The sequence below is a fragment of the Tamandua tetradactyla genome, chromosome 17 (assembly GCF_023851605.1).
Source record: "Tamandua tetradactyla isolate mTamTet1 chromosome 17, mTamTet1.pri, whole genome shotgun sequence".
Taxonomy (NCBI): Eukaryota; Metazoa; Chordata; class Mammalia; order Pilosa; family Myrmecophagidae; genus Tamandua; species Tamandua tetradactyla.
This window is the reverse complement of record NC_135343.1, coordinates 61,778,062-61,804,037: the sequence shown is the minus strand read 5'-3', so window position 1 is coordinate 61,804,037 and position 25,976 is coordinate 61,778,062. Positions and strand designations below refer to the sequence as shown.

General features: G+C 43.6%; 1 protein-coding gene, 1 long non-coding RNA gene and 1 pseudogene across 6 annotated transcripts in view; 1 reads left to right on the top strand and 2 right to left on the bottom strand.

The window, feature by feature from the left end:
- Positions 1-18,922, bottom strand: part of LOC143661327 (uncharacterized) — a 128,461-nt gene extending 109,539 nt beyond the window's left edge. Inside the window, exons 1-7 of one of the 5 annotated variants that reach the window (XR_013164509.1) lie at positions 18,466-18,922; positions 17,785-18,094; positions 17,329-17,483; positions 15,461-16,300; positions 14,680-14,772; positions 14,128-14,276; positions 896-980 (exon numbers count right to left, since the gene is read on the bottom strand). Coding sequence is in view for 1 of the 5 variants with exons in the window: in XM_077134879.1 (XP_076990994.1) it covers positions 896-980; positions 14,680-14,684 (90 nt within the window). In the remaining 4 variants the exon portion in view is untranslated. The remainder of the gene's footprint in view (positions 1-895; positions 981-14,127; positions 14,277-14,679; positions 14,773-15,460; positions 16,301-17,328; positions 17,484-17,784; positions 18,095-18,465) is intronic. The other 4 variants (XR_013164511.1, XM_077134879.1, XR_013164510.1 and 1 more) reach the window with 4 other exon arrangements.
- Positions 17,609-24,410, top strand: LOC143661328 (uncharacterized). Its single transcript, XR_013164513.1, has 3 exons — positions 17,609-18,417; positions 23,226-23,367; positions 23,471-24,410. It is a non-coding gene; the product is annotated as an uncharacterized LOC143661328 (long non-coding RNA).
- On the bottom strand, positions 22,506-23,210 carry LOC143661705 (zinc finger BED domain-containing protein 3-like; annotated as a pseudogene).
- Positions 24,411-25,976: the final 1,566 nt, after the last annotated feature.

Below are 25,976 nucleotides of genomic sequence, written 5' to 3'. Positions count from 1 at the left end.
GGCTTCTCCATTTCCTGCCCTTGACTCGGTTCTCAGTTTGGAGGTGCTACTACATGATTTCCAGTTTATAAATGGGAACCTGTGGACAAGAGCAGTAAAAGGACATATCTAAGGTCACACTAACCCCAACTGGTGAAGCCATGATTCTACGGCATATTTTCTGACACTAAAGTCTATCTTCTTTGCCGACAATGCTCAGACTGAGAACAACCCTGTCACTCTCAAATAAACCATCCCTTGGAAGCACAAAAGAAACTTGCAAGTATTGAAAACACACCATTTGCCAAGCAGTCTCCCAAGTACTTTCCAAAATTAATTCATTGGTGGACTTATATCTATCATTTCTCCCAAATTTATCGAGAAGAAGATGAGGGCCCATAACATTCAAAGTTTGCAAAGACACACAGTTCGAAAGGGGTGAAGTGGCAATCGATCCCAGTGATCTGATTCTGGGACCTCTACTCCCAAAATCAACCCTACATGGCACAGAATATTTTGCAATACAAGGGGGCCCACAAATACAAGCATACATACACTACTGCTTAGGGTTTCTTCACTCAGGTTTGGGATTTTCTGGTACAACAGATTCAGTGTGCACGTGTCAGTCTTACTGTCAACCACTTCTGGGACTATGCACAAATTACTCCACTTCCCTGGGCCTCAGTTTCTTCAAATGGAAGACAAGGGGAGTGGGCTAAAACATTCCTAAGTCTCTTCAGATCTGACTGGTCATCTACACCTTCCTAAAGCAGAGACCACCTAAACTTCAGAGAGCTCAGGCCAGGTAGGACAGCAAAGGCTCGAGATGCTACCTGCCATCAGGTCCTTGGTGATCAGTTGGGAGCACCCGTGTGTAACCAGGAGAATGGGGAAGGCAGATCATCCCACGCCTCACCTCGATGTATCCAGCATGCCAGCTGATCCACCCTGTTCTCATCTCAGCCATGTCCAGTTGGGCATTGTTGGCATGGTGAAGCTTCCTGTGGGGGCACAGCAAAAATCATCACACCAAAAAACCCTGCCTTTAGAGCTGGTCAGCGTTTGCCAATCTATAAAGCACTCCAATAGATTAGTCCATCAGCCCCTCCCACCAGCCCTAGCGGCTTCCACATCATACAGATGGACACACACATGGGGGCAGAGTTGCCAATCACTCCACACAGCAAGGCAGTGAGGACCTAGTCATCTTGGGGAAACTGCATGCTGAATGTGAGCATGGGAAATGAAAGCACAATGGGGAACCACCTTGAATGTTCTTCCAGAAAGGAATTATATTTTCTACCCTGCACCAGTTGCAAGCCCACCCAGAACCATAAGTTCCCCAAGCCACAGCGGCCGGCGACCCTTGCCCACAGTCTGCTTCCCAGAGGGAAAGGAAAGAGACCTTAAGAGCAGCAGGGGCTGAGCACAGCCAAAGCCCAATTGTGGAATTAATTAACAAATTCTGACTACTACAAATAGGACCCCAGCTCAGCTGAACCTTGAGTAAAGGCAGAGATCATTGGTTTTTGCCCTGGCACAGAGGGGTTAGGGCTGACAGATAAAGAAAAAAGAGAAAAAAAACAGGTGTTTATGGATCTGAAAAGGTCTGGGCTCTGCAGGAAAGGAGGTGGCACATAGGACCTGGAGATACATAGAGCAACATACCAACTTAAGCTCTAATGGCAAACCCGAGGAACGGGGTTCTGCTCTGAAAAGGATTTGTCTTTCTCTCTTTTGTGGCTGTGTTTCTACACATCGATTACTCTTTGGATACAGCTGCAAGGCTTCTCGGGCTCCACTGCCCCAGGCATACGCAGAAACAGGCTTGCTTGAGAGTTTCTCTGGAGCCTGTGCATTCTCCAAGAGAGGGGTGGGGCCCAGCTCAGGTGGAATCCCTCCCTCAAGGAATTCAGACCACAGGGTCTGGAAAAGGAAAGTGATTAAAGCCAGCCTACAACCTCTCCTCTTTCTCCACCACAACTACAGCAGGGAAAGTCAGGTGAAGCTACAGGAACAGCATTACCTTATGCTGGTGGGGCCCATAGGCACAAAAGTGCCACATACTGGCAGGATAGGAAAAACACAGAGTCCAGAGACTTCATAGGAAAGCCTTTTAATCTGCTGGGACTCACCCTCAGGGAAAACAGATGCAGTTGACTCTTTCATTCTGAGAGGAGACCAGTTTGGTCTGGGAAAATCTGACTGGGGTCTATAATACCTAAGTGAACCCTCATAAGTGGTAAGGGAAAGGCACCATACAGGAAGGGCAAGAAACAAAAAAACAACTTAAAAATTCCGATCTATTAAACCAAACCTAAGGAAGAGGACTACAATAAGCTGAACCGAAGGTCAAAGAACAGATAGACAATAAAGTCATCCAGTTATAAAATCCTAGGGAAAAAAAAGTGGAAACAATCTCCAGAATAAACCAATTAAGGTAATTAAATGCCTAGACACCAGCAAAAAGTAACAGATCATACTGGGAAAACTGAAGAAATGGCCCAGTCAAAGGAAGAAAGCAACAATTAAAATGAAATACAGGAATTGAAACAATTCATTCAGAATGTTCAAACAGACATGGAAAACCTCATCAAAAATCAAATCACTAAATTGAGGGAGGATAGAAAGAAGGCAAGGAATAAACAAAAAGAAGAAATCAAAAGTCTGACAAAACAAATCCAGAACTTATGGGAATGAAAGGCACAGTAGGAAGATAAAAAAAAAACAATGAAGGGCGGGCCACGGTGGCTCAGCAAGCAGGAATGCTTGCCTGTGATGCCAGAGGACCCAGGTTCGATTCCCGGTGCCTGCCCATGTAAAAAAACAAACAAAAAAAAACAATAAAAACCTACAATGTCAGATTTCAAGAGGCAGAAGATAGGATTAGTGAACTAGAGGACGGGACATCTGAAATCTGACAAGCAAAAGAAAATATAGGGAAAAGAATGGAAAAAAGGAGTAAGGACTCAGGGAAATGACTGACAGCATGAAGCGCATGAATATACACGTTGTGCATGTTCCAGAAGGAGAAGAGAAGGGAAAAGGAGGAGAAAAACTAATGGAGGAAATTATCACTGAAAATTTCCCAACCCTTATGAAAGACTTAAAATTACAGATCCAAGAACTGCAGCATACCCCAAAGAGAATAGATCCAAATAGATGTACTACAAGACATTTACTAATCAGAATGTCAGATGTTAAAGACAGAATCTTGAAAGCAGCAAGAGAAAATAATCCATCACATACAAGGGAAGTCCAAGAAGACTATGCTTAGATTTCCAGCAGAAAGCATGGGGGCAAGAAGACAGTGGGATGATATATTTAAGATACTAAAAGAGAAAAACTGCCAATCAAGAATTCAATATCCAGCAAAATTGTCCTTGAAAAATGAGGGGGAAATTAAAACATTTGCAGGCAAAAACTGAGTGAGAGAATTTGTCATCAAGACACCGGCTCTGCAAGAAATACTAAAGGGAGCACTAGAGACAGATAAGAAAAGACAGGAGAGAGAGGTGTGGAGTAGAGTATAGAAATGAAGACTATCAGCAAAAGTAAAAAGAAGGAAAATTAGATATGACATGTGAAATCCAAAACGCAAAATTGTAGAAGAAATTACTGCCCATAAAGTCATAACACTGAATGTTAATGGATTAAACTCCCCAATCAAAAGACACAGCCTGGCAGAATGGATTAAAACACAGGACCCATCTCTATGCTGTCTACAGGAAACACATCTTAGACCCAAGGATAAACATAGGTTGGAAGTGAAAGGTTGGGAAAAGATATTCCATGCATATAACAATCAGAAAAGAGCAGGAGCAGCTATACTAATAACCAACCAATTAGACTTCAAATGTAAAACAGTTGAAAGAGACAAAGAAGGACACGATGTATTATTAAAAGGAACAATTTAACAAGAAGATTTAACAATCATAAATATTTGTGCACCAAGCCAGAATACTCCAAAATACATTAGGCAAACACTGAAAAGAGAAATAGACACATCTACCATAATAGTTGGAGACTTCAATTTGCCACTCTCATCAATGGACAGAACATCTAGACAGAGGATCAATGAAGAAACAGAGAATTTGAATACTACAAAAAAAAATGAACTAGACTTAACAGACATATATAGAACATTACACCCCACAACAGCAGGATACACTGTTTTCTCAAGTGCTCATGGATCATTCTCAAGGATAGACCATATGCTGGGTCACAAAGAAAGTCTCAATACATTTAAAAAGACTGAAATCATACAAAACACTTTCTCAGATCATAAAGGAATGAAGCTGGAACTCAATAATAGACAGAGTGCCACAAAATTCACAAATATATGGCGGCTCAACAATACACTCTTAAACAACCAGTGGATCAAGGAAGAAATTATAAGATAAACCAGTAAATATGTCAAGGAAAATGAAAATGAAAACACAACATATCAAAATTTATGGGATGGAGCAAAGGCAGTGCTAAGAGGGAAATTAATTGCCCTAAATGGCTATATCAAAAAAGAAGAGAGAGCAAAAATCGAGGAATTAACTGTCCAGTTGGAAGAACTAGAGAAAGATCAGCAAATGAACCCCAAAGCAAGCAAAAGGAAAGAAATAATGAAGATGAGAGCAGAAATAAATGAAATTGAGAACATGAAAACAATCGAGAAAATCAACAAAACCAGAGGTTGGTTCTATGAGAAACTCTGTAAGACTGATGGACCCTTAGCGAGATTGACAAAATGAAGAAGAGACAGGATGCAAATAAATAAAATCAGAAATGGTGGAGGAGACATAACCACTGACCCCACAGAAATAAAGGAAGTAATGAGAGGATACTACGAACAACTTTATGCAAATAAACTAGACAATGTAGATGAAATGGACAACTTCCTAGAAAGGCATGAACAACCAACATTGACTCGAGAAGAAATAGGCCACCTCAACAAACCAATCACAAGGAAAGAAACTGAATCCCTCATTAAGCAGCTCCCCAAAAAGAAACGTCCAGGACTAGACGGCTTCACATGTGAATTCTACCAAACATTCCAGAAAGAATTAGTACCAATCCTGCCCAAACTCTTCAAAAGAATGGAAAAGGAGGGAAAGCTACCTAACTCATTCTACAAAGTCAACATCATCCTCATAGCAAAGCCAGACAAAGATATTACAAGAAAATAAAACTACAGGCCAATCTCTCTAATGAATAGAGATGCAAAAATCCTCAAAAAAAATCTGGCAACTCGAATCCAGCAACGCATTAAAAAAATTATACACCATGACCAAGTAGGATTCATCCCAGGTATGCAAGGATGGTTCAACATAAGAAAATCGATTAATGTAATATACCACATCAACAAATCAAAGCAGAAAAACCACATGATCATCCAGATTGATGCAGGAAAGGCATTTCACAAAATTCAACATCCTTTCTTGCTGAAAACACTTCAAAGGATAAGAATAGAAAGGAACTTCCTCAACATAATAAAGAGAATATATGAAAAACCCATAGCTAACATCACCCTCAACAGGAAAAACTGGAAACTTTCCACCTAAGATCAGGAACAAGACAAGGATATCCACTATCACTATCCACATTGTGTTGGAAGTTCTAGCCAGAGCAGTTAGACAAGAAAAAGAAATACAAGGCAAAAAAATTGGAAAGGAAGAAGTAAAACTCCCACGGTTTGCAGATGCTATGATACTATATGTCAAAAACCCTGAAAAATCCACAGCAAAACTACTAGAGTTAATAAATGAGTACAGCAAAGTGGCAGGTTTCAAGACCAGCACTCAAAAATGTGCAGTGTTTCTATACACTAGTAATGAACAATCTGCAGGGGAAATCGAGAAAAAAATTCCATTTACAATTGCAACCAAAAGAATAAAATATATAGGAATAAACTGAACTAAAGTTACAAAACACCTATATAAAGAAAACTACAAGAAATTGTGAAAAGAAATCACAGAAGCCCTAAATACATGGAAGGGCATACCGTGTTCATGGATTAGTAGACTAAATATAATTAAGATGTCAATTCTACCTAAACTGATTAAGAGATTCGATGCAATACCAAATAAAATTCTAAAAACTCACTTTTCAGAAATAGAAAACCCAATATCCAAATTTATCTGGAAGGGCAGGGTTCCCTGAATAGCTAAAATATCCTGAGAAAGAAAAATGAAGATGGAGGCCTCATGCTACCTGACTTTAAGGCTTATTATGAAGCTACAGTGGTCAAAAACAGCATGTTACTGGCATAAAGATAGATATACAGACCACTGGAATTGAATAGAGTGTTCAGATATAGAACTTTTCATCCATGGACAATTCATCTTTGATAAGGCAGTCAAGCCAACTCACCTGGGACAGAAGAGTCTCTTCAATAAATGGGGCCTACAGAACTGGATATCCACATGCAAAAGAATGAAAAAGGATCCATAGCTCACACCCTATACAAAAGTTGACTCAAAATGGATCGAAGACCAAATCATTAGATCTAAAATCATAAAACTTTCAGAAGAAAATGCAGGGAAATATCTTATCCATCTCATAATAGGAGGCAGTTTCCTAGACTTTACACCCAAAGCACAAGCATTGAAGAAATAAATAAATAAAAAAGAACTCCTCAAAACTGAACACTTTTGTGCATCAAAGATCTTCATCAAGAAAGTAAAAAGAATCCTCAACAAAATTCTAGCAAATCGAATCCAGCAACACATTAAAAGAATTATATGTCATGACCAAGTAGGATTCATCCCAGGTATGCAAGGATGGTTCAACATAAGAAAATCAATTAATGTAATACACCATATCAACAAATCAAAGCAGAAAATCACATGATCATCTCAATTGATGCAGAGAAGGCATTTGACAAGATTCAACATCCTTTCCTGTTGAAAACACTTCAAAGGATAGGAATACAAGGGAACTTCCTTAAAATGATAGAGGGAATATATGAAAAATCCACAGCTAATATCATCCTCAATGGGGAAAAATTGAAAACTTTCCCCCTAAGATCAGGAACAAGACAAGGATGTCCATTATCACCACTGTTATTCAACATCGTGTTGGAGGTTCTAGCCAGAGCAGTTAGACAAGAAAAAGAAATACAAGGCATCAAAATTGGAAAGGAAGAAGTAAAACTATCACTGTTTGCAGATGATATGATATTATACATCGAAAACCCTGAAAAATCCACAGCAAAACTACTAGAGCTAATAAATGAGTACAGCAAAGTAGCAGGTTACAAGATCAACATTCAAAAATCTGTAGCGTTTCTATACACTAACAATGAACAACCTGAGGGGGAAATCAAGAAATGAATTCCATTTACAATTGCAAGTAAAAGAATAAAATACTTAGGAATAAATTTAACTAAAGAGACAAAAGACCTATACAAAGAAAAATACAAAGAACTCTTAAAAGAAATCACAGAAGACCTAAATAGATGGAAGGGCATACCGTGTTCATGGATTGGAAGACTAAATATAGTTAAGATGTCAATTCTACCTAAATTGATTTACAGATTCAACGCAACACCAATAAAAATCCAAACAACTTATTTTTCAGAAATAGAAAACCAATAAGCAAATTTATCTGGAAGGGCAGGGTGCCCCGAATTGCTAAAAGTATCTTGAGGAAAAAAAATGAAGCTGGAGGTCTCACGCTGCCTGACTTTGAATTTAAGGCATATTATGAAAACACAGTGGTCAAAACAGCATGGTACTGGCCTAAAGATAGATATATCAACCAATGGAATCAAATAGAGTGCTCAGATATAGACCCTCTCATCTATGGACATTTGATCTTTGATAAGGCAGTCAAGCCAACTCACCTGGGACAGAACAGTCTCTTCAATAAATGGTGCCTAGAGAACTGGATATCCATATGCAAAAGAATGAAAGAGAACCCGCATCTTACACCCTATACAAAAGTTAACTCAAAATGGATCAAAGATCTAAACATTAGGTCTAAGACCATAAAACAGTTAGAGGAAAATGTAGGGAGATATCTTATGAATTTTACAATTGGAGGCGGTTTTATGGACCTTAAACCTAAAGCAAGAGCACTGAAGAAAGAAATAAATAAATGGGAGTGCCTCAAAATTAAACACTTTTGTGCATCAAAGAACTTCATCAAGAAAGTAGAAAGACAGCCTACACAATGGGAGACAATATTTGGAAATGACATCTCAGATAAAGGTCTAGTATCCAGAATTTATAAAGAGATTGTTCAACTCAACAACAACAAGACAGCCAACCCAATTACAAAATGGGAAAAAGACTTGAACAGACACCTCTCAGAAGAGGAAATACAAATGGCCAAAAGGCACATGAAGAGATGCTCAATGTCTCTGGCCATTAGAGAAATGCAAATCAAAACCACAATGAGATATCACCTCACACCCACCAGAATGGCCATTATCAACAAAACAGAAAATGACAAGTGCTGGAGAGGATGTGGAGAAAGAGGCACACTTATCCACTGTTGGTGGGAATGTCAAATGGTGCAACCACTGTGGAAGGCAGTTTGGCGGTTCCTCAAAAAGCTGAATATAGAGTTGCCATATGACCCAGCAATACCATTGCTAGGTATCTACTCAAAGGACTTAAGGGCAAAGACACAAAGGGACATTTGCACACCAATGTTTATAGCAGCATTATTTACAATTGCAAAGAGATGGAAACAGCCAAAATGTCCATCAAAAGATGAGTGGCTAAACAAACTGTGGTATATACATATGATGGAATATTATGCAGCTTTAAGACAGAATAAACTTATGAAGCATGTAGTAACATGGATGGACCTAGAGAACATTATGCTGAATGAATCTAGCCAAAAACTAAAGGACAAATACTGTATGGTCCCACTGCTGTGAACCGACATTCGAGAATAAACTTGGAATATGTCATTGGTAACAGAGACCAGCAGGAGTTAGAAACAGGGTAAGATAATGGGTAATTGGAGCTGAAGGGATACAGACTGTGCAACAGGACTATATACAAAAACTCAAAAATGGACAGCACAATACTACCTAATTGTAATGTAATTATGTTAAAACACTGAATGAAGCTGCATCTGAGATACAGTTTTTTTTGATTGTTTGTTTGTTTGTATCTTTTGTTTTTTTCTTTCTCCTTTTTTATATATATATATATTTTTTTATTATTATTATTTTTATTTTTTCCTCTATATTATCATTCTATATCTTTTTCTGTTGTTTTGCTAGTTCTTTTCCTAAATCGATGCAAATGTACTAAGAAATGATGATCATACATCTACGTGATGATATTAAGAATTACTGATTGCATATGTAGAATGGAATGATTTCTAAATGTTGTGTTAGTTAATTTTTTTTCATTAATTAAAAAAAAAAAGCATCCTTCCCCATATTATGAACCTACAGTGGTCAAAGCAGCATGGTTCTGGCTTAAAGATAGATGTATTGACCAATGGAATCAAGTAGAATGTTCAGATATAGACCCTCTCATCTATGAACAATTGATCTTTGACAAGGCAGTCAAGTCAATTCACTTGGGATAGAACAGTCTCTTCAATAATTGGTGATTGGAGAAATGGATATCCATATGCAAAAGAATGAAAGAGGATCCATACCTCACACCTTATAAAAAATTAACTCAAAATGGATCAAAGACCTAAACATTAGACCTAAGACCATAAACTTTTAGAGGAAAATGTAGGGAAATATCTTATAAAACTTGTAATAGGTGGTGGTTTCCTAGATCTCACAAGCAAAGCATGAGGATTGAAGAAAGAAATAGATAAATGGGAACTCCTCAAAATTAAACACTGTTTTGAATCAAAGAACTTTGTCAAGAAATTAAAAAGGCAGCCTACACAATGCAAGACAATATTTGGAAATGACATATCAGATAAGGGTCTAGTATCCAAAATATAGAAAGAGATTGTTCAACTTGATTAAAAAAAAAAAGACAAACATCCAATTACAAGATGGGCAAAAATCATGAACAGACACTTCTCACAAGAGGAAATACAAATAGATAAAAGGCACATGAAAAGATGCTTAACTTCCCTGGGTATTAGGGAAATGCAAATCAAAACCACAATGAGATATCATCTCACACCCACCATAATCGCCATTATCAGAAAAAAAAAATCAGAAAACAACAAGTGCTTGAAAGGATGTGGAGAAAGAGACACTGTTGGTGGGAATGTAAAATGGCACAACCTCTGTGGACGGCAGTTTAGCAGTTCCTCTCGGAGCTGAGTATAGAATTGCCATATGATCCAGCAATACCATTACTAGGTATCTATTCAGAGGACATGAGGGCCAGGACACAAATTGACATTTGCATATCAATGTTTATAGCCGCATTGTTTACAATTGCCAAGAGATGGAAACAGACCAAATGTCCATCAACAGATGAGTGCCTAAAAAGCTGTGGTATATACATATGATGGAATATTGTGCAGTTGTAAGTCAGAATAAACTCATGATGCCTGTAACAATGTGGATGGTTCTGGCTGAGTGAGACTGCCAGAAACAAAAGGCAAATACTGTACGTTCTCACTGATATGAACTAACATTATTAAGTGAACTTGGAGAATTTAGGTTAAGAACAGGGATTATTAGGAGATAGAAATCAGGTAGAGATTGGGTAATTGGAGATGAAGCAATACAGATTGTGCAACAGGACTGACTATAAAAATTCAGAAATGGATAGCACAACACTACGTGATTCCAAAAGTACACTGAATGAAGTTGAATGTGAGAATGACAGAATGAGGAGGGCTGGGGGCACGTATGAAACCAGAAGGAAAGAGAAGTGATAAAGACTGAGATGGCATAATCTAGGAATTCCTAGAGTGTACAATGATAGTGACTAAATGTAAAAGTTGAAAAGTGTTTTTGCTTGAGGAGGAACAAAGGAAAGTCAAGATTGCAGGATATCAAAAACAGATGGCCATTCCTATTTTAGAACTTCAAATTCTGTGTGAGACTAAAGCAAGAAATGTTTATTTGGCACGAAATTTATATTTTGACTAGTGCATTTCCTAATTTAACTTATATGGACAGTTTAATTGAACACCATAAGTACTTGGAACCTTGAATAAGGCATGAGATTTTGTAGGTTTGTCCAGGTTAGAGTGGTGCCCTGATAAATCTCAGAGTGTTTTGAACAGTATAAGTATTTGCAAAGTCCCCTTGGGGGAATGGGGAGAAAGGGGAAAAATTCAACTTCCCCATTTGGAGAATTCCCGAAATACTTGCTAGCAGTGGGGACAACCAAATCAACAGGGTGAGCCATCAATCTTGGGGTTTCTTCCTTTGAAATTAACCCCACAAAGGATAGGTTAAACCTATTTGAAATGAGGCCTAAGAGTCACCCGCAGAGAACCTCTTTTGTGCTCTGATGCAGCCTCTCTCTTTCTCTCTGGCAACATGGAAAGTGAACTCACTGGCCTCATCCTCTCTATGTGAGACATGACTCCCAGAGGTGTAAACATCCTTGGCAACACTGGACAGAAACCCTAGAATGAGCTAGGACTCAGCAACAAGGGATTGAGAAAACCTTCTCAAACGAAAGCTGGAAGAGAGAAATGAGACAAAAAAAAAGTGTCAGTGGCTGAGAGATTTCAAACAGAGTCGAGAGGTTATCATAGAGGTTCTTCTTGTATATTATACAGATATCTCCTTTTTAGCTTATGGTATATGAGAGAGGCTAGAGGGAAGTGTCTGAAACTGTTGAGCTGTGTTCCAGTAGCCATGTTTCTTTAAGATGATTGTGTAATGATATAGCTTTCATGAGGTGACTGTATGATTGTTAAATCCTAGTGTCTGATGCTCCTTTCATCTACAGTATGGCAGATGAGTAAGAAATACGGATAAAAATATAAATACATATTAAGGGGAAGAAAGGTTAATATAAATTATGTAGATTGAAATACTAGTGTTCAATGAAAGGGAATGGTAAGGGGTATGGCATGAACAAGCTCTTCTTTTTCTCTTTGTTTTGCAGGAGAGATGCAAATGTTCAAAAAAAAAGATCATGGTGATGAATACACAACTATGGGGTGATATTGTGAACCCTTTCTTGTAACCATGTCAAGAATGTTTGTATGGCAAGAATGTCTGTATGTCTGTTTCTTGTTTATAATAAAAATATTTTTTTTTTAAAAAGGATTTTTCCGCAAGAGTACTCATCACTCTCCTCATTTGAGGGGCTCTAAGTCTGTAAACTGTCTCTAATCTGGCACTTGAGTAAGGGGCCATGACTCTCTGGTTTTGTAAGAGAGGTAGACTGATGTTCACTTGACCTAGAATTCTACTGCTTCTCTGGATCAAAGAAGAATTTAGTAGACTGCCCATCTATTTTACTTATAGCTACCCCATGATCTACTAGACAATACCACAAATCTCTGTGAGTCAGATTATTTGACTGCTGCTATGAGTCCATTATGGTGGCTGTACCCACCCTATCCATAGTGAGGAACAGTTGCCACATATCTTCTGCCAACTCAGGATCCCATCATATCTATTGTGTTTAAGAATTCCTGCTCAGTGTCAGCACTTCTTAGAGCAATATCTGACCTACAAAGAACAGCAACTCCACAGCTCTACAGGGATGATGGAGCTAGGCTCATGAATTCATTTCTCACGATTCTGGTGAAGGATTTGTTATCTGGACATTGCTGGCGTGTGTGAACAGGTCTTCCATGAAAAACCCCCTCTAACATTTTCACATGTCCAAGCCACTGGATCCCCTCATATACATTATACCAGGAAAATTCTGGCATTTTGACCTCAGTAATGTTGCCCACCTTTTGATCTATGTTTCAGCCAACCATCCAAGCACAAAGTTAATGCCCTTTCTAACTCCTCAAGCTACAACATTGAATGCAGTATCGCTGCTTAGTGGAGCACATCAATAAATTCACCTTGATTCAACTTTATATTCCTTCCACCATTACCCCACACCAGTAATATCCATCCTCACACATATTACCCTGATTTCTATCTTTATAGATCGGAAAACTCATGCGATTCTTTTGGAGTATAGCATACCTCCTATGGGCCACACGTTGTTCCTAACCTTTCAGGGCCTGTTGAGACTTTAGTTGAGCTACAGGTCATGAAGAAAAGAGGGGAGGTGTGGGTGCATCATGAAAAGAAACAGAGATGTCTTTCAAGCCAATTACTCCCGGGCATTCATTGAAGTTTCATCTGGTGAAACAGGATTAGTCACTCCAGAAGAGTAAGAACTGTTCCCCCAGGGGTTAGCAGACAATGAAGGGTTAATCTCATTACATGGAATTGGGTGGTAGACTTATTTGAGGAGACTGGAGGCCAGGGAGCTATTTTCTCAAGGCAGCCCATTACAGATGTGTCTAGCAAGGATCCTTATGAGGGAAAGAGAGGGGCAGCAGGTGCAGAGACATGGTGACTGAAGCAGAGAGCAGAATGATGTGATTGCTTCCTGGGACTACAGACCAAGAAATGTGGATATTCTAGAAGTCTTAAGAAGCTGGGAAAGGCAAGGAAACTGGCTCCAGAAGGAACAGAGCTCTGCTGACACCTTGGTCTTAGCCCTGTGACACCCACTTTGGACTCTGATCTCTAGAACTCTAAGATAATGAATTTGTGTTAAGACACGAAGTTTGTCTTGTTGCAGCAACAATAGGGAACAGATGCACTTCCTCATGACATCTAAGAAACTGCAGCCCTTTGCCTGGACCAGACTGTTCTCAGAACTAAAGGCTGGAGCTGATAAATCAGGACCAAGTCCATGACAGGGTTTTTTTATATGAAAATTAACCCCACAAAGGATGGGCTAAGCCTACTTAAAATTAGGCCTAAAAGTCACCCCCAGAGAACCTCTTTTATTGCTCACTTGTGGCCTCTCTCAACCAACACCACAAGCAAACTCACTGCCCTCCCCCATCTACGTGCGACATGACTCCCAGGGATGCGGACCTTCCTGGCAACGTGGGACAGAAATCCTAGAATGAGCTGGGACTCAGCATCAAGGGATTGAGAAAACCTTCTTGACAAAAAGGGGGAAGAGCAAAAGGAGACAAAATAAAGTGTCAATGGCTGAGAGATTCCAAACAGAGTACAGAGGTTATCCTGGAGGTTATTCTTACACATTACACAGATATCACCTTTTTAGTTAAGGCGTAATGGAGAGGTTGGAAATGTACAGCTGTGTTCCAGTAGCCACGTTTCTTGAAGATGACTGCATAATGATAAAGCTTTCACAATGTGTCTATACGATTGTGACAACTTTGTGTCTGATGTTCCTTTTATCTACCTTTAACAGATGAATAAAACACATGTATTAAAAATAAATAAATGATAGGGGGAACAAATGTTAAAATAAATTTAGCAGATCGAAATACAGTGATCCGTGAAGGGGAGGTGGAGGGGGATTGGTATGTATGAATTTATTCCTTTTTATTTCTTTTTCTAGGGATTGATACACATGTTCTGAGAGGTGACTGTGGTGATGAATATACAACTATGGGATGATATTGCGAGTTACTGTTTATATACCAAGAATGGAATGATCATATGGTAAGAATCTTCATGTTTGTAGGTTGTTGACTGATTTTTTAAAAAAAAATGATGCCGGTGATGAATACACAACCATGTGATGATACTCTGAGCCACTGATTAAAGGACAAACCTATGCCCTTTAAAAAGTGAATTCTTACCTCATGTTCCAGACCCTCTGAGTGAGCCATCTCAATCTTTTCCAGGGGAGCCTTGCAGAACTCTATCAGCTCATTTGCCACTTCCTGGGAGGCCTGAGGAAAGGAGGGAGAGTGAGCTGAGGGGCTCTCACGAGGCAGCCCACTTCAACTCTGAAGAGATGCATCTTAGAATTTCACTGTGGGGCCAGATGAACACCTTCCTCAAGGTGGACGCCTCATATCCGCAATTGTGCCACAAAGTTCCCATGGCTTTTCTAGCTCCCTCATCACCCATCTACTCATGATGCATTTCCAATTGACCAAATCTCATAGCCTTGTTCAAGACCATCAGCTCCCACCTGCGCTCAGTGGGTACTATCTGAATGTCTGGCCTGCATGGGTGCACATGGCATTTTTCTATATGCCAATATGTTCAAGTATTTTTCTTTAACTGGAATAATAATTTTATCTCAACAGTCTGTTTTTTTACTCAGTATATTTTGGACATTTCCCCCTACCAACATGAAAGCATCAATATCACTGCTACTAATAAAGGACTACTTTTCCACTGTATGAAGGTAGAATAATTGATATACTAATATGGAATGATGGAATGATAGAAGGATAGAAGAATAGATAGATTGATAGATAGATAGATAGATAGATAGATAGATAGATAGATAGATAGATAGAGATATCTGGCTGTCCAATTATTTTCCCCGTAAGGAATTACTCTCAACAGTTCCCTTTAAGTTTGCTGCACACATTGTTTTGTGAGGCTGCCCTATAAAAATACACCCACCTTTAAAGATGGAGATTGGTGATCCCCCTAGACTTTCCTCGGTCAGCTCTGCAGTGGGTGCCCATCCTGTGTACCTGGAGGCCCCTGGGCAGGACAGCTTGCTTCAGGGTCAGGAGGGCCCTAGAAGGGCTTTCCATGTGTTCTCCTGACCCCCTAATCCACTTTAGCTTCTGCACGTTCTTGATATACCCAGAAGTTTGGCCATGCTGGTTTCTATATTCTTCTCTAACTGGGTCTCCCTGGACTCCCTCTGCATGTCCACACATACTTGTCCTGTGGACTCACCCTAAGAAGTGATGTATCCCTCAGGGCCCTGACTCCTGCTCTGCTTATTCCTGACTTAACCTTTGCTGACCCTTGAGGAGGTGTGCTGTCTGGCTGCTGGCTGTCTCCCAGTGTGGGCCGGAACTTCTAGCCCCAGAGTGTTGTTAAGCTTCCTGTCAACTAGGGTGCTTTCATTGTGTCAGACACGTGATTTCAGTGAATGTCTGCTTTCCTAAGTCCATCTGAATCACACGCATTGGACAGACAGTCATTCTCATACCAGGCTGAGTACTGTTCTGTCTTTGGTGGTCCAGAGGGACACCACCAAGCCATCAATCCTACATTGCAGGCTTCTTCCAAAGCTTCTTGCCCAAGAAGTGGCTCATAAAATCACAGCTAGTTCATGATTACAATTCTCTAATCTACTGTAAGTCTCTTGACATTCAAACTCAAAATTCTTAATGATTTCCTAGAATAATCAGTAGTATGCCTGGTAGATTCAGAGAATGCCAGGTGGTTAGGTGTTCACAAAAATCTTGCTCAAGTTGATGTTGGAGGGAAGAATGTCACTTTCACCTAAAAAAAGTGAATACAAAATTTTTTAAGACAGGCAACAGTGAAGATTCCCAATACAACGTGGCTGAAGGTTGTAACTATCAAGTACAACATGGAGAGAAGTTAAACAGGCTGCTTCTGTGACAAAGAAAATGGGCTGTTCCACTTGGCTCCACTTCTCAGAGTAAATGCAGGAAAATTTTCTGGGGAATCCCTAGGCAGGAGGTTTCCCTTCAACGGGAGCCTCAGAATAAATAAAAGGAAAAGAGCAAGGAAAGGCCTAGAGAAGAGCCAGAGGAGAAGGCCAGGGAGGAATGGATGGAAAAGGTGTAAGAGGAGGGGAAGAGGAAGCCCGGGGTGGGGAGGGAGAAGAAGGGGCTATCGGCCCATAACACTGATACACTGGCACATTTTGACTGTGAGAACCATGCATAAATGTTGGAGAGAAAGAAAAAGAAAAACCTAAACAGCCAAAACAAGGAGATTCCCAAAGCTACCATTTAAAGAAATGTTTCCTAGTTTTGGTATTATTTTTCATGCTTCAAATATTTATTTCTCCTTTTGATGCAGATTTATATTTACATATATCAAGGAATTAGGAAAGATTTTGATACCACTCAAAGGCTTCGAGCTGAATGACAGGATGGCACACTAAAGAGCACTATGGCTGGGATAAAGTACTATCAGGAAAAGAAAGGAGAACAACTGTGATGACACCATAGGCAGTCAGTCCACCTTAGAAGAACAATTTACAAGTTACTCTGACTCCCTCTTTCACAAATAAGGAAACCAAGACCTAACAGGAAGAGACTTGAAAACACAGACACTTCAGGTCATAAGCAAAATTACAACAAGGGTCTCCTAATTCTTTTCCATTTTCTATCTACCACATCCTAACAGCCTGTTTGGTATTTTCAGATGCACTTCCTTTTAAAAAGCTATGGTCAGTTGCTTAGATTGAGTTTTGTTGTTGCTTTTTCTTTCAAGATAGTTACTTGAGTGATTTTAATAGAGAAACCCAGCTGGAGGTTAAAAGGACACAAATGTACCACTTTGGATCCAGGCAGGTGCCACCAGAGATCACATCTTTCACATCAGGAGATGAGCCTGCTCTGTACCTTGGGCTGGAAGACCTGGGCATGTTGTCACCAGGTGGGAACAGCATACCTAAGTGAAGGGTCAGGAACTAACGGCCGCAGGTCACCTACACAACCATCAAAACAACCAAGTGAACATGGGAACATCTCTGTTTCACCTCTCCGTGGTGGTTAGGAATAATGTTTCCATCACCAGGTACCAGCCACAACTATTGTCTGAAATTCTCAGCATTACTTAACCTACAAAGGGGCAGGGGAGGAACTGAAATCCACTAAGTGTCTGCTCCATATACCAGTCACTTGACACAGATCACCTCATCACATCCCCCCACCCGCCAGCCCATGTAACTACACTTGGCCGGGGGTGCCGTGACTCCTATTTCACAGATGAGAAATGGGGTGACTTACCATATGACCTCCCAGAGGTCGTGGGACCATCGTCTGGGAAACTCATTGACAGGGTTGAACTGATTCTCTGGGAAATCCCCCTTGACTTGCTCCTGGAGAAAACAGCCACAAAAGCCCCAGGAGTTGTCGCATCTGTGTGTCCCTTCAGGTCATCCTTCACCCTGTCTGGCAGCACTTGCAGCACATGCAGTCAAAATAGTCCTACTTCTTCAGCTGCTTCTTGCGTGCTTCACTGATAGCGAGGGAATCGATGTAGGGCACCATCAGCTCCTCTCCCTCTTCATCTTAACCAAGGCCCAGGAACTCAACTCTGGAGTAGAAGGAAGAAGAGGCATTCAATCAGTCTGAGCTGCGGACCTGGGATCTCTGGAGCTTCAAGGAGCACAGCTGTAACCACAGGGCCTCCACTAGGAGCACTTTGTGAAACACCACCCAATTCATCGCCCTGACTACCCTGAAGGGATGACTGGTTTGTAATTCAAACCCAGCTGCCGGGCCTGCAATTAGCCCTGAACATTCATCCACTGGTTGCCTGGGGTAAAGGAAGGGAGAGATCAAAAGCACCAACCAAAGAAGAGCCAAATCATTCCTGGCTAGTTGGGGGGCCGCTATTTCAGAAGCCTGCACTTTCAGGTATGCACAATCTGGCCCATCGGAGGTCTCACTTTCAGCCCCTCTCACCTCAGCCTTCAGTGCCACTGATCAGGTCCACACTCGGTGAGACTGCGTGTGCTGCCGAAACCGAAGGCAGAGCGTGCAAGGCCGGCTCAGTTCCCTGCGGCCGTGTTCCCTTCGGCGTTTGTCGGGAGATGCTGACATTTTGGTTGATGCTGGCTACCACGAGCAGACGGTATTTCGGTTCCCTCCGGGCAAGGCCCGACCCTCCCCAAACTGGCAGCATCACCCACCTCACCCCGAAAGAAACAAAACCTGCCGAAGCCGGCGTCATCCGCCATGTTGTGGGAGGCAAGGGGCCTCCACGTTCCCTGAGCGTCTCCTTCGCTGCTGCCTCCGCCGCCCCTTGACCCCAGATGTGTCTCGGGGTCGGCTGCGAGGTGGCGGTGGCGGTGGCGGTGGCCACCCCCGGCCTGGAGGAGGCGGCGGCGGCGGCCGGGGCGGCTCCCCGACTTCCGCTCCCCGCCGCCTGGACGGCCCCGGCCCCGGCCCCGGCCCCGCCCCCGCGTCGGCCCCGACGGCAGGAGCAGCCGCCACAGGCCTCACCGGAGCCCGCGGCTCCTCAGGCCCCGGCCCTGCCCCTGAGTCGGCAACGCCCCACCGGCTCCCGCTGGGGCCCCGCGCCCCTCCCCGGCCCCTGCCCCTGCCCCTGCGGCCCTCCGGGGCCAGGCCCCACCCCGACCCCACCGCCTGCGTCTCGTCGGCTCCCCTGGGGCCCCTCCGGCCACACTGCCCGGCTGGGGGGGCCCGACCTCTCCCCCTCAGCGCTGCGCTCGCCGCCTCCCCCCGCAGGAGGCCCGGCTGCCGGGTCTAAGCAGGCCCAGGACCCGGCGGGCCCACAGGGGACCAGATGCCGGGCGGGCCCCGGTCGTGGCCGGGCCAAAGCTCTCCTGGAGGCCCCGGGAGCCGCAAGCTGGGGGGCTGGGGAGACGGATGGTGACCCCCTGCACTCAGTGCTGCAGAGCCACACAGAGCCCGCCTTACACCTCGCCCTCCGGCAACCAGCCTCCAGTTCAATTGTCCTGGACCTCGGACTCCATCCTAGCTCTGCCATTGTATCGTTTGGCTAATTGAGCAGCAGTAGGCAAGTTAGTCACGGGTTTGGGTTTTTTTTCTTACAGAGATGAGGGACAGAGCTCAGAGCCACAGAGACTTCAAACAAGAAGGTCACTAGGGACACTCTTTTGAGAAAAACGCTTCTTGAGATATCTTCATGCGTGGTAGACTAGTCCAAAATATTCAATCACTTTCTCAAAATATCATCACATCGTTGCATTTGCATCATAATGATCATTTTTAGAATCTTTGCATCACTCCACAAAAATAAAAAGACATACATACCATACCCCTTACCCTTCCCTCATTGATCATTAGTATTGCCATCTACACAATTTTTGTTTACCCTAGTCCCCTATATCATTTATTTAGGTTTTGGAAATGTGTTTTTACTCATATGTTCACATCCTGCATAAAAGGAGCAACAGACACAGGTTTTCACAATCCCACAAGGATGCTCTGTTCTTGACCATCTCTACAAATGAGGATCCCAGGACCAGGAGACAACGTGAATCATCCAAACTCACACGGGCTGCATGCCAACTCCGCTCAAAGGCACCAGCCATTCTGACCCCTGCATTCCCAAGGCCCAGACTCCCATGGAGCATTTGCTCTTTAAACCAAAGACTATTTCAAGGGCCCTCAGACCTCACAAAAACACCAGGCAGGAGCCACTTAGTTTGCACTAAGAAAGCCAAGAAGTAAAAGCTGAGCAAAACCATGAATTCACAGTTGGCCAGAAGCACTGAACAGAGCAGCATGACTAAGTATTTATCAAAGATGTCACAGTTATTGGTGCTTTTTCCAGAGCCTGGTCTGGGTGGGAGATTGAAGAATTTAAACACACATGAAGTCCTTTATTTGGTCAGTTATAATTCCACATGTCATGTTAAAGCAGAGTACAGGGGACAACACAGGCATATGCTAAGATGGTGTGGACTTGAGGTACTTTCAAGCTTCTAGTTAGAGGTAATGGAGCAGTGAAGAGTGAAAATTGGGAAAGAATGGAAGCAACAAAGAGCAAAGGTAGGGCATGTGGTGGTTAGGGCAGGAACCAAATGATTCATTTAAATGCATGAAAAAGACATCATCCTGTACAGAGGAGACCCTGGGTTCTGCAGGACAGCCAGCAGCCAAGGAGTCTGAAGAAGTGGCAGCCCCAGCAAGGCAGGCAACAGAGAAAGATGATTCGGAGGAGCAGGAATGTTGCTTTCACATCTTGCCCCTCCCACTTGTAGTAGCAGGATATGCAGGTGGAGGCAGCAGAGGATTAGGTATGAAGAACTGGAACCTGGGAGAACATTCAAGGCTGGAGATATTTAGGAGTCACTGGCATAGGGGTTATCATTGCAGTTGTACAAGTAGGTGAGTCAAAGAGTATAGAAATAGCCTGAAGAAACAATCAGACACATCGAGAATGAAGGGCTTCTATGAAATAGCCGGCCTGGGCTTCTTAAAAAAAGTGTCATGAGAAAAAAATTCTGAGGGGACTTTGCTAGATTCAGAGAGATGATTTCTAACCAAGAGTAGGAATCTTGGTTTAGTGCAGGTGAAGAGTATATATGGGTAGTTTATTGTACTAGCCTTCCAGCGTTTCCTGGGTGCTTGAACATTTTCAATATAAAAAAACTAGAGAAATGAAGCCTGAAGAGAGATTTTTGGTTATGAGTCTATATCAGGAAGAGGAATTGTTGAAGCAAAAGCAAATTCCTACTGCCCATGGAGGAATTTTAAGGTGGGAGAGATTGAGCGAAATGAAGACTGAAAAGAAAACATCATATTCAGTGATTGGAAGATGGTAGTGGCTCCTTAAGAGCCCACTGTAGAGAAGAAATCTGATCATCAAGGAAAGAAGTAAGTAGAATGGGGAGAAAATGTAGATGACTCGAGTCTTATGTGATGTTCAGTTGGAAGCACCAGGCAGGGAGAAGTTTTTCAGTATATTGAGCATTACTGAAGAAGAGTCTGGAAAACGTGGCAGTGTCAGACATAGGAAAGGAGGGAAAACTAATGGAGTAAACACCCAGTAAAGGTTTGGAAGAGGAGTGAGATGAAAACATGAGGGGAAGAGATGGGCTTGACTGAGAGGGACCCTTTCTCCTCTGACCCAGAAGTGAAGATGTGAAGTCCCGTGGGGAAGGAACTGTTCTTCCAATGGACAAGGGGCTGACGTCTTGTGTTGTCAGTAAGAGGGCAGGAGGGGGGAAGCAACAAAAGGGGCAAATTTACAACAGCTGCCACAAGGTCTGAAAGGGGAAGAGGATGGCTGAGGTGACATAGGGTGAACCTGCTATTGGGTGGGCAGTTTGGGGCTTGGAAGGTGTGGTCGCGAGTGAAATCAGGGGCTCTCCGGGACTTCACTGGGAGAGCAAGAATGGAAGCAGGCACTAGAGCTGATGAAAGTACAGGGCAGCAATAGAAGCTAATAGTCCTCTTTACAGAAGTGGACGATGGGCAGAGATTATGCAACAGAAAATGAGAAAAAAAAATTTTTTTTTCAGTAAACTCCCAGTCTCAAGCTTTGTCCTCATTTCCATGCACCTTCCATCCATAGTTAACCTAGCTGGTGTATAGATGTGTGCTAGCAGTCTGATGTGTAAAGAAGTTTCTGCCCTTAAGTCATAAGGTAAAATACAAGGTCCCGGGCGCTGATGGCCATTGGCTCATCTGATGGGGTTCTTCAGGGCTGCTGGAGTTCTTACCTCCATGCAGCTGCACCCTTGACCTGTAAATGCAACACCGAAGGAGGCAGCTGGGGCTTCCCCCATACACACTGGTAAGCCCAGAGAGGAAATGATTTTTGAGCTCTGCCCTGGTTTCCCGGAGTGCTTCTCACACTTAAGCAAGCATCGGCAGGCCTGGAGGGCCCCACATTGGGAGACTCTGATCCAGTAGGGCTGCGGTGGGGCCGGAGAGGCCGCTCCAAACATGCCGATCCGGGAGCCACAGTTTGGGTGGCGCTGTCGCGGGTGGTGAAAGGAACCAAAACCCTACAGGAGGAGCTTGGTTATTACGCAGCCGTCCCTCTCCGCCTCTGTCCCTCTTTCAGTGGAGTCTTCGGCGTGGCTGCACCAAGCCCACGGCGCTTTCCCAGCGCTCACTTCCCGGAGCCGCGCCTGCAGCGCTTCCCTCTCCGCCTGCAGCGCCCGCCGTGCCCGCCCGGGCGAAGGCGCGCTCCTCCTCCCGCCGCGCCCTCCGCCTCCGCTCCAGGGCGCGCTCTCCCTCCTCCACCCGCGCCTCGCCCCGCCCCAGCTCCGGCTCCCGCCGGCCTGCGCGGACGGCCAGCGCGCCCATCTGCTCCAGCAGGAGCGCCCAGTCGCCCTCGGAGGCCGCCGCGGGGACGGAGGGCGGCGACGGGGAGCGGGCGGAGGGCGGCTTGCGGCGGGCGCTGCCCTTCTCCAGCTCCCGCCGGTGCGCGCCCTTCCAGGGCTTCCCTAGCGCAGGCCCCGCGTGGAAGCCAGGGCCGCGGCTCACCTGCTCCCGGCAAAGTGGCAGGAGCCCCAGGGGCCCAGGGGTGTCCCTGAAGCGCCGGGGCCAGGTGAAAGTACCCCCGGGCCTCGGAGTATGGCCCCTTTAGGCGGCCGGGAGCCGACGCCGCCAGGCCGGGACCCAGGCAGGCCGCCCTGCACCACAGCGTCCTCCAGCCCGCGGGTCTCCTCCCTGCTGACCATGGGCTCTTCAAACTTCCCGTCCTTCTACACGTCTTTCAGTTCGGTGGCAGGCCATATTCCCCGGACTGCACTGACTCAGGGATTCTGGCCGACAGAGCTCACTGCGTCGAAACGCTGCAGCAACACTCCTAAGCTCAGTGCTGTGAGCCTCTTGTGTTCATTCTTTCTGCGCCTATTACAGGTACCGCAGTCATCAAATAAAATTACTTGCCTTTATAGCTCGTCCCAACTACATGGCTCCTTCCCTGTATAACCATTCACTTCCTCCACTTTTTCATTCAAAGGCTGGTTGTGCATCTGCTCAGGGCCACGCAAGTACTGGTGATGATTCCGAGAAGAAGGGGACACCACAAAGTCCCAGCTGCAGGACGCTCAGGGACCCATCACTCCCAGGCTGGGCGCACTGGATGCAGGCTGGCGGGCTGTGGGTGGAGGGCCCGGCCACCATCCCCGTAGATATTTTGTCAATGCAATCCTTTATATATGAGTCAGGGGCCCAGTTTGTCCATGTGTCTTGATACAGGGGCAGTGTGGGCTACACTGCATTTGTATATCAAAAGCTCACTTTGTGGCTTATTTTGTATTCCCTGGGATTTCCACCCATGCATTGATGGATTTCTGCACGTAGGCATATCATACAGTCTGTCACATAGTTTGTTAACAAACAACTATGATTGCTGAATTGCTAAAATGATATTTCTTTTAGTCTCCAGTATCTTAGAGCAGGGAGAAGTAAAAGTGTAAAATTCTGTACTTTTAACCCATATCAAAGTCTGAAATTTGTTCTACAACTAATTGTTGTGATGTGGTTTAAATCATTGCTTTTTTTGTATACATGTGATTTTTCACAAAAAGAAAACCAGTCGATTGTGATTATAAATAAAATTAAATTAAAAAAAGAAGATGGCCTTGAAAAGAAGAGATGTGAGTTCCATTTCTCAGTGGTGGTGCCGAGGGACAAGGGAATGGGGGTGGGTACTGGCTGCAAAGAGCCATGATGTTTCAACTCTCGATGGGGTTGGTGGTTCATGGGCAAGGAAGCCATTTCAAAGTGTACTGCTGTGAACAGGTGAAGGGTATGGCCTGAAAGCATGTCAAGTAAATGTCTTTAGAGTGGACATAAAAAAATAGAAGTCCAAAGAATAATCCTAGAAACAATAAATTCATTTTCACATATCAATCAAAGAACCCATGGTTTTAATTTTATCACTCAAACAACTACTTCATCCCCCAGTGAATAGTGTTTAAATCCTGCGAACGAAAGGCTGGATTCAGTGTAGGTCTAAGGGTGCATCTAGACAAACTGCAGTCTCAATTCAAACCCTCAAACAGCCACCGTTCTATTAGCGAATGGCAGAACAATAATCCTTTGCAAGGTTTGTTTTAGGAGATAAAACATTTAGACACCCATGAGTGAGTGTTCCCATCAATGAAAGCGAAAAGAACCTTTGGGACCCTTTGTGTGACTGCAGCCCTAGGTCTGACCAGATTAGATTGGGGTATCCTTCTCCCCATGCTCCCTAGAACGGTTCTATACATAGTTAGGGACCATTTTCACGCATGCGGCTAAATACGAATGTAATGTGATCTGCTGCATGTCTAGTTCACATTGTGATATAATATGCTTCTGTGGGTGTTTCCAGGGCCTTCCTATCCACTTAAGAATTGCTGCCCTTCTGTGTGTACATCTGTACCTACTGTGTGCCAGGGATCACCAACATTTCTGTGATACCCACGATATAAATGGTATAGACACTGTGGGCCCTGTACCTTCTGTCAAACTTATTAGACCCTGCTTCTGTGGGAGATACGCAGCCATAGTCCACGAAAAACAAACGAGTGGCAGTTGCTGCAAAAGAAACATTATGTAAAGAAACAAGTAGCGGAGCACGTTCTGGACCTGACGGCTGTAGTTTGCTGACATCTTCTGAATCCAACAACTTTGGGGATCTAATGCACTTTTCTTTTTATCTCTGTCTCTGTCTGTGTGCACATGTCTGTGTGTGTGTGTGTGTGTGTGTGTGTGTGTGTGTGTGTGTGTCTACCCCCTTTCTCTCTCACTTACTTACATCCTCCTCAACTGCCTGCCCAGCATTGGCCTCTGGCAGATGACATCCAAGAAAAGACTCTCCTGGTAGGAAGGCACCCCTATCCTCATGATGGTCCTGCCTGAATCCTTATTTCTGATCCCTGGAACCTTGGTGTGGTGTGGATGCTGCCGCTCCCCACTGCACTGCTGAAATCTGATGACACCCACGGGCGAGCAAGGTGCAGAGTGGGCACAGTGGATGTGGGTAGAGAGCAGGCTTGGGACTCAGGGAAGAAAAAAATGTGCACTGAGGAGCCCTGCGTGCCTGGTCATGTTGGCAAACCCTGCTCTGTGACCACATCGGGACACTTCCTCTTCTGCCCCTTGATTTCCACTGGTCATGCTGAAGGGATGATTTCTGCCCTGAATCTTGTATAGCGTTATGGAGGCAAAGAGAATATTAGATGAGAATGGGCTTTACAAATTCTTAAAGCACCATACGGTGCCAATCTTTCTATCGAAGAATTAATCAGAGTTGTTAAATATTTGCATTTTCTAAACATTACAAGGAAATATTTATTTTTAAAGGCCACAAAGAAATATGTCCCACATGGATCCCTTGTTTGTTATCTCAGAGTTCGTGTTCATTATGGTTTTTGTATCCTTCCAGAAATTTTCTATGCACAGTGCGAATAAGTGTGTGTGCGTGTTCATGGTAGCACAGTCTACACCAGAGCTTCCAGAGAAATATGAGGAGAGCC